At 39.8% G+C, this 8341-nt stretch overlaps 1 protein-coding gene across 2 annotated transcripts in view; it reads left to right on the top strand.

Annotated features, from left to right (window-relative positions):
* The first annotated feature begins 923 nt into the window (after positions 1 to 923).
* The window catches only part of dachd (dachshund d), a 134393-nt gene continuing 126975 nt past the window's right edge, over positions 924 to 8341 (top strand). Inside the window, exon 1 of one of the 2 annotated variants that reach the window (XM_084724873.1) lies at positions 924 to 1850. In XM_084724873.1, the coding sequence (XP_084580999.1) occupies positions 1300 to 1850 (551 nt within the window). In that variant the 5' untranslated portion in view covers positions 924 to 1299. The remainder of the gene's footprint in view (positions 1851 to 8341) is intronic. The other variant, XM_084724874.1, reaches the window with a different exon arrangement.

Genomic DNA, 8341 nt, shown 5'->3' with positions numbered 1-8341 from the left:
CTTAGATATACACAGTTCTAACTTTAAGTCTTGTGACTTGAAATGATGAGTTGAATGAATGTACTGCACAGAGTTCATTCAACTCATTAAGTTTCTAAACAAAGATATCAGCATAGAAAACATCCTAGCATACATTGTTTGACACAATTCTCTTTTTTTTTTTTTACAGTTTGAAGAGAACATTTGAAGAAAACATGTTTTGTGTCTCTAATACACTTTAAGATAACTCATAGTTGCTTGTTTTCACAATAAAGCAACCATTGTGAAACATGATAAAGGTTAGTATTTAAATTAACCCCTGCCCTTTAATACATTAAATTTAATTTATTCACTGGGAGCGGTTGGGCCAAAGTAGCTCCAACAGGAGCAGATGAGACTTAAATTCTGTGTGAGAAATGAAGAACTTCAAACTTTGAAAATGTAAAAGGAAATCACATTTGTATGCAATGTTTGTGTGACTGAGGAATTGTTGGTTCAACTGAATATCTTAAACTTATTGAATGTTTTCTCAAGTACAGCTGAATTAGTGTCATATTTATTTGACTAGAGATTTTTATTTGTTTTGGAAAATTTCAAAATATGCTTTACTGGTCTTTTCTAATTCAGTCAACTTAAAAGTTTATGGCAGCCAAAGCTTTAAGTTTAAAAAAATAATAATAATAAAACATAGTTTTTACAGTAGGAGCAAAAACAAAGTGCAAAAATTTCTCTGAACAATTTGGGGCTGAGAAAATGATCAACTGTCACTAAGATCACTGAGACACTTGCATGTTGTTGGGCAGCAGGTGTAAGCTATACAGCAGTTAATAACTGTTAACTGAAATTACAGATAACTAGTGGGTGCATGTTTTATAACCACAGAAGAAATGCAAATTTGTCCACGTTTATGATCAGATATAACCGGATCTGACTTGTGCGGAATAAACAATGCAACATTATAACAGACCTGCAACATTTGAGTGGTAGCTGAAGCCCAGTTATCTGTTCTTCAAAGGCTTCCACTGTCCCCTAGCTCCTCCCTCTCTGTACCGTGTGACAACAACAACTCATCCACAGAGCGGAGCTGCACTTTTCAGCTCATTTTCCTCCTGTCATTCCTCCTCCTATCTTTGATCATTGTCCCGCCGCTCAGCCCCCCCAAAACCCTCACTCAGCACGCCTTTTTTCGGCAGCTCTTTCTACTTCCCCAACTTATCTGAGGAGCTAAACTCTCGTGGATTCTTTCATTTGGGGGTGTCTCGGCAGGCTGGGTTTTATACTTTGAACTTCGGCTACTCTCTTCCCCTCCTGTAGGTGACCATGGCCGTACCGGCTGCTCTGATCCCACCAACTCCTCTGGTCCCGCCGCCTCCGATCTCGACTCCCTCCACGACGACGTCCCCGCCGTCGACAACTTCATCACCGTCTCCATCCCTGGCCCCCCCATCCGGACCCGGACAGAACCTGTTCAGATCAGAGCTCCTCGCCACCGGCAGCCCGGGCATCCCGACCGCGGCTCTGCCCCCCAGCAAACCCGTGTACTCGACCCCGTCGCCTGTTGAAAACATACCGCAAAACAATGAGTGCAAGATGGTCGAGTTGCGCGGTGCCAAAGTGGCTTCCTTCACCGTGGACGGCTGCGAGCTCATCTGCCTTCCTCAGGCTTTCGACCTGTTCCTGAAGCACCTGGTCGGCGGACTGCACACGGTCTACACCAAGCTGAAGCGGCTGGAGATCACGCCGGTAGTGTGCAATGTGGAGCAGGTCCGCATCCTCAGAGGGCTCGGCGCCATCCAGCCCGGGGTGAACCGCTGCAAACTCATCTCCAGAAAAGACTTCGAGACTCTGTACAACGACTGCACCAATGCGAGGTGAGTGGAGAGCTCTGCACGGCATTACGGTTTAAATGTCTTCACGGAGAGCCGTGCGTAAAGGCGCGGGAGCAAGGAAGGGGGAGACATTTTTCCTCTAGAAAGCAAGTGTGATGAACTTATCAGCGCAATTTAATATGCATCCGTTTAAATATTGTTTAGGAGTGAGAACGGGAGCGTTACATCCATGCGAGCAGGGTGCTCATAGCTGTGTGTGTTGGACGGGAAGAGGCCAGCGCGCAACATCAGTGAAAAAGTTGAGTGAAAGTTTTTAACACGTGTAGGGCAAACCTGTGCCATGATGGATAGCCTGTCTGCTTCAGGACAAATGAATCGATAATGTAGGCTACACCTCGGCTGAGATGAATAAACTTCAGGTGTAGAGGAGCCACTGCAAACTGCAAAAACAATTTCAGAAACAAGCAATCTTTTATGAGCCTTTACATTACTGTAGTTCCCCCTAATTTAAGATTTAAGGAAACTTTTAGCTCGACTTAAAAAAGACCCTGAAATAAAAGTAGGTTATGTCTTGTTATATGCCCTTGCTACAGGGGGAATACAATTTCAATTATATTAAGTTTGATTTTCAGAAAGTAAACAAGACAAACCCAGATTATCATAAATAGGTGACATAGAATATTTTTGTCTTAATTGTTTTCTTAGTATTGACAGCCAGTACATTTCTTTAGGATGTTAAAGTGCACTAAAAGGCTCAAAGACTGAAGCCAGTTTTTTCAAACTGTAAACGGTAGAGATAATTGTCTCAAACACACACACACACACACACACACACACACACACACACACACACAGGAGAGTGTGCCTTAATCAAACATCCTTGAATTAAAGTGAGTGAGTTAAACAGCTACATATGTGAAAATTAAAGCATTAGCAAATCAAATATTTTGAGCTTAATATCTTTTAATATAGAGTGATTTAAGTGGGGGATCAATATTTGATTAAAAGCCATTTTTGGCTGTCCTGTTGCTCCTAGCTTTGATGTATCGCTCAGTCTCACAGGATGGTTCAGCCTGGTCAAATTTACCATCTTACCTGTCACTATGATTGATTCCATATTGATCTCCTACCCAGAAATGAGCTGGAAATGCAAATATGATGGAAAGGCTCACATCAGTGGGGAATAGCAATAAAAACACTTTGAGACACTTGGTTATCTCAGTTCTAAAAGCATACATACAGGGGTGTTAGGAAATTATAATGTAAGATTAAATCTCAGTTCTTACTTTTTAGATGCAAGCATGTGGAAAAAAGACATGCAGAAGTTGCTGTGCAAACAGACGATTTTTATGTACCATTAAGATCCATATGAGGAGGTTGAATAAACCATGCTGTATCTGCAAAGCACACTTTTAGGCCTGGTCACAAAATGCAAAATCAAATAACTTGCACAAGATTTTGAGGAAGACTTTGAGATTGATATTATTACAGTAAAGCGTTATTCTGAAGCTTTTTTCTCATTTATTTCAATTTTTAGAAGCCTACAGTTTTTTTTTTTTTACGAATAAACACAGTTCCTCTTATCTTTATGCACACATTTACATTGAGTATTATACAATATATGGAGTCCATAAAAATGCTTCAGCTACATATTTCCATTGCAGTAGCAATTGTCTCAACAACTCACCTGTGCACTTTGGTGCTTAAGCATCATTTACATAAAGCATCAAGGGAGCAGAACACCCCCAGCCCCCCCTTTTCTCTCTCTCTGTCTATAGAGAAAGACACACCGTGCGGTGATCCTCCTCTCAAGCCTGGCGTGGGGCTTCAGGTGACAAAGTATGTGGTTGAACTCTCCGGGTTGTCAATGGGGGGATGGCCAGCGATGGGGTTAAAGGATAATGCAGTGCCTCGCGTCGCTTTAATGACGCTAAAGTGCTGGGCTATTACGGGCACACGGACAGGACTGTAATTGTCTCTGAAAGCAGCCAGGTACTCCCGGTGCTGGGCTGAAATCAATCACTCAGACCCGGCCTGCCCGCCTGCCTGCCCCATTTGGAGAATTACATCATGGAACAGTGAGGCATCCGCTGGATAAAAGGCTTCTGTTACTTAGAAAGAGTTGATTTTATTTGCAGGGATGTGTGTGTGCTTTACACCGTCTGTCGTTGAATTGCTGCTGACAAAATGATCAGTCTGAGTAAACAGGACACAGGTTGCCCTGTAGGTGAAAACGAGTTCCCTCTCCAGAGTCGATGTTCCGTTTTGCAGCGACTTCACTGTCAGTGAAAAAGTATCTGAGTTCACCGGTTAACCCGCTCAGGTTACACAACAACAGCCTGCTGCCTGAGATAGTTTAGCTTTTCATCTCGCCCTATTACCACAATGTCACTACTCTTTTTATACAGCGGCACAGTGGTAACAATGAAGTGAATAATACTCCTGTACAATGGGTCTTACTATTTCACATGCTGTTTTTTCCCTCCCACGGCCCATTGTGTTAAAACAACACTACTCTCATTTTGCACACAGTGTGAATGTGAATAGCATCACAGAGCACCGCTGCATCCCGCTGCTTTAGTTTTGATGTGGACACAAACAAGCTCCAACCAAATTGTTCCCCACTATGCTTACTTTTGCATAACACTTTTCAAACACAGTAATTGTTGGTCAGAAATGTACAATTGTGTAGGGAGTTTTTTGTACTATATATAACTGGACAATATATTGATATTTTATCAATATTGTGATGTGAAACTAGATATCGTCTTAGATTTTGGATATCGTTATATCGTGATATGGTATAAGTGTTGTCCTTTCCTGATTGCAAAGGCTGCATTACTATAAAGTGATGTAATTTCCTGAACTTACCAGACTCTTCTATTGTTACGTCCACATTACTTATGACTATTTATCAGAGATCTCACTGTGTTAATGTTTTGTCAAAGCACCTATATTTGTCGCAAGAGGTATTTGGTCAAAAATATTGTGATATTTGATTTTGTTCATATTGCCCAGCTCTACTTTATATACTGTTGAGTGGTTTAAGTTACAGCAGTGCATCATGTATAATAAGATCATGATGGCATGTGATTTTAGAGAAAATGTGCATCTCTAGATATATATATCATATATTGCAACATAATCTAAAAATATCAAGATATTATTTATAAGACAATTGCCCAGCTCTCTTGCAACAGTCAATTAATAAATTAGCAGTCAACTATTAAATAAATCACCTACCATTTTAATTATCCATTAATCGCTTGTCTTCTTTTTGAAAAAAAAAAAAAAGTAAAAATTCTCTGATTTCAGCTCCTCAAATATAAGTATTTTCACATTTCCTTACTCCTCTCTAACAGCAAACTGAATATCACCAGATCAACAGATTAATCGATAATGAAAATAATCTTTAGTTGCAGCCGTGATTGAAGAGAACTTGGTGATGCAAACACTTTAGACTTAATATAAAAAAGGCTGATCATTAGTGAACAGATCACTGAAGTGTGCACGAAAGAGAAACTGTGGACAAATATAACAGAGAGCTCATACATCACACTCTCATGTAAAAACTAAAGTGGATTAGAGTCGACTATTTTAATAATCAGTTTATCACTGAATGTCTTTTTTTTTTTTTAAGAAAGAAAATGTTCAAATTCTTTGATTCCAGCTCCTCAAATGTGAACATCATCTGGTTTCTCAATAACAGTAAACTGAATATCTTTCAGTTTGTTGCAAAACAAGACATTTGAGGATGTCACCTTGGACTTCTGGGAACACTGTCAACATTTTTAATAATTTTCTAACATTTTATAGACCCAACAGTTAATCTTTTAATCCATAATTAAATATTGTAGACATTTTGTAATTCAATTTGATATTTTTGGTTATTTTAGAACTGAGAAAAGTGAGTCTTTGCATGCATCTCCTCTGTAATCACCTGCCATAAACACATAATAACTCCTAACATTGTCACCGATCAACATTTTGCACCATTTCCTGACATTTTGTAGTCCAAAAAAATTAATCGAGAAAAGGATCGTCAGATTAATTGACGATAAAAAACAGTCATTAGTTGCAGCTCTGGTGTTCGGATCAAACATAAGAATTTATGAAGAAAAATCCCTATTTCACTTCACAGTGAGTGGATGAACTATTTGTGCTTTGCCTAACAAGTGACCCAGTATTTTAGTAATTATTGCTCATCTTTAAAGATACTAGGAATAAAGTCATTCTCGCCCCCTTCATTTTCTTGAGGACTCTCGTGCCAGATTAGCAGTGTTCACTCTTGCTCCCAGAATGATCCAGGTTGAGTAATCTCCCCTACATTATGACTCTGGCCCCTCCAGGAGCCCTCCAGGAGCCCCCCTGTTCCAGCTACTTGTTTTCCTTTTCATTTTCCCCGTGGTGGGATGGAAAAGGTTCTTATTGCTTTGTGACACTTGAACTCTCTGAAAGGTTATTATAACACAGGGGGCGGTGCGGAGATATCGCATATCTCTCATTGGTCTGCTTTGTGGAGGCAGGCTATCCGATGCTGGGGCGCAGAAATGCAGCAGTTAATTGACAATCATTGTCTACCCTTGAAGGTTAACCACACGCCCCAGACAATGTCCCACCACTGGGAATGGGACGGCTTTTCACTTACATGCCCTTCTTAAATAGATTTTCCCCGGCTCGTTTCAGTCAAACAGATCTTCCCCCGAAACGTTACGAGTGACAGGTCACGGTGGAACGACTTTTTCTTCTTTAACAGATATATTTAATTGATACTGATATGACAGAGAGTGTTACGAGAGCTATCACCTCTTTTGTTCCTATTTCAAGAGTGTTTATGCCTAAACACACATATTTGCAAATGACGGTAATTGTTTTGTTTAGCGCTCAGTGTGAGCTGCCACCGAGGGTGCCAGCTTGTCTCTCTCCCTCCTCTCCTCCGCTGAGCTCTCTTATAATATATTTGTTTTCTACAAGGCACGGATGTGTTTACAGGTACTCAGGGGAGATTTCTGGATTCCATTCAAATCATTCCCAGTCAGAGTGGGTGCTAAGATACCCGTCACCCAGCAACCACATCCAAGAGGGAGCTCGGGCGATAATAACTTCAAAAACAGAGTGACAGATGCCTGATTAGAGACAGAGAGGGAGGGAGAGAATGGTATACAAAGCTGTTTAAAATCCAAATCTATTCAAGTACTTTCTTGAAAGTCAAATTGGCCCTCATATTGTGTGTTGTTTCTTTATTGAAGGGGAAAAAAAAGCATTTTAAGTTCTCTTTCCCCTTTTTTTTTTTTTTTTTTTTTTTTTGTTATACATTTTTAATCCTTCAGTGGGGCTCTGCTAAATTTGATTAGGTACAGTACATGTGCTCAAGTCAACTGTGCAGTTGGCAGATGGCGGCAAGGTGTTTTTTCGCAAACAAATAGTCTCCTTGAAAATCAGAATTGCTTTATTGACTTGACATTCATTCAGCTGGAACGAGTGCAAATTAAAACATTTTTTAGAAAAATCCACAGACGAGCTCAGCTGACAAAAGTAACGTTTAATTTTCTTCATTTTCTTTTTAAGAGCAGAGTTTTTTTGCAGCTTACAATGAAGCTGAGCCAAGACTGTGGAAACCACAGATTTCACTTGTTAAAGAGGCTTTGTTTGACACTGTCTAATGTCATTTGTGGATTTAGAGGCTATTTGCATGGCAAAGAGGGCTGTATTGTTAATTTGCCTGTTGGATGCATTAGTTGTCCAAGCTCCTATCTTATTTGCATGCCTTTACTGGATCCGCAACAGCAATTGAATTACCAATTAATTCTTCTACCAAATGAATCGCACATCGTCATCGTCTCTTCACGTTGATTAGTGTATTAAAATGACCTAATTTTACTATGTTCACCAACCATAAATATGTATTAATTTTGATTTTTATAGACAACAGACTTAAGCTGTTTAAAATCTATCTGTCAATATGACTTATCTGGCACATTAAACTAGATTTGTTAACAGTGATTTTACCTGATGATTTTACACTTGAGACTGATTGCCTGACAGGCCAGCAATAGATTTTGGGTCACTCTGATTTCCTGTCTTTACTCACGGGCTCCTTCACATTACAGCACATTTAGGGAGCATGGCGGAAGTCACTGGCGCTCGTACCAGGATGTTAAATGCTACTGACAGAAGTTAGAGGGAGCAGATGAGATTTCCTGATTGGAGGAGGAATGCAGGCCCTTGCCTGGCTCTGTCTAATATGGTCACATAGAGAAATTGATTTTCCTCAGAAATTAATTAATTTTTCATATAGCCCAAAGCTGGAGTTTAAAAAAGAGTGCACACTTGCTGGTTTCCTATTTTCCCCCTTTTTTAAAGAATTATTGCCTAATCATATTAATACTTTTGCCCCAAGGATGAAAAGATAATTGTACAAATGCATTTGGAAATATGTATCACTGAGTATTTATGATTAAATTATGCAAATAACTCCGCTCCCATCCTTCGTGGGCCCAGATTGTCTAATTAGGATTGATATGGCGAATAGA

This window comes from Lutjanus erythropterus, chromosome 8, assembly GCF_056507025.1.
Source record: "Lutjanus erythropterus isolate fLutEry1 chromosome 8, fLutEry1.hap2, whole genome shotgun sequence".
Classification (NCBI taxonomy): domain Eukaryota; kingdom Metazoa; phylum Chordata; class Actinopteri; order Lutjaniformes; family Lutjanidae; genus Lutjanus; species Lutjanus erythropterus.
The sequence above is the reverse complement of the archived record's forward strand: the minus strand, read 5'-3'. Positions and strand labels throughout refer to the sequence as shown.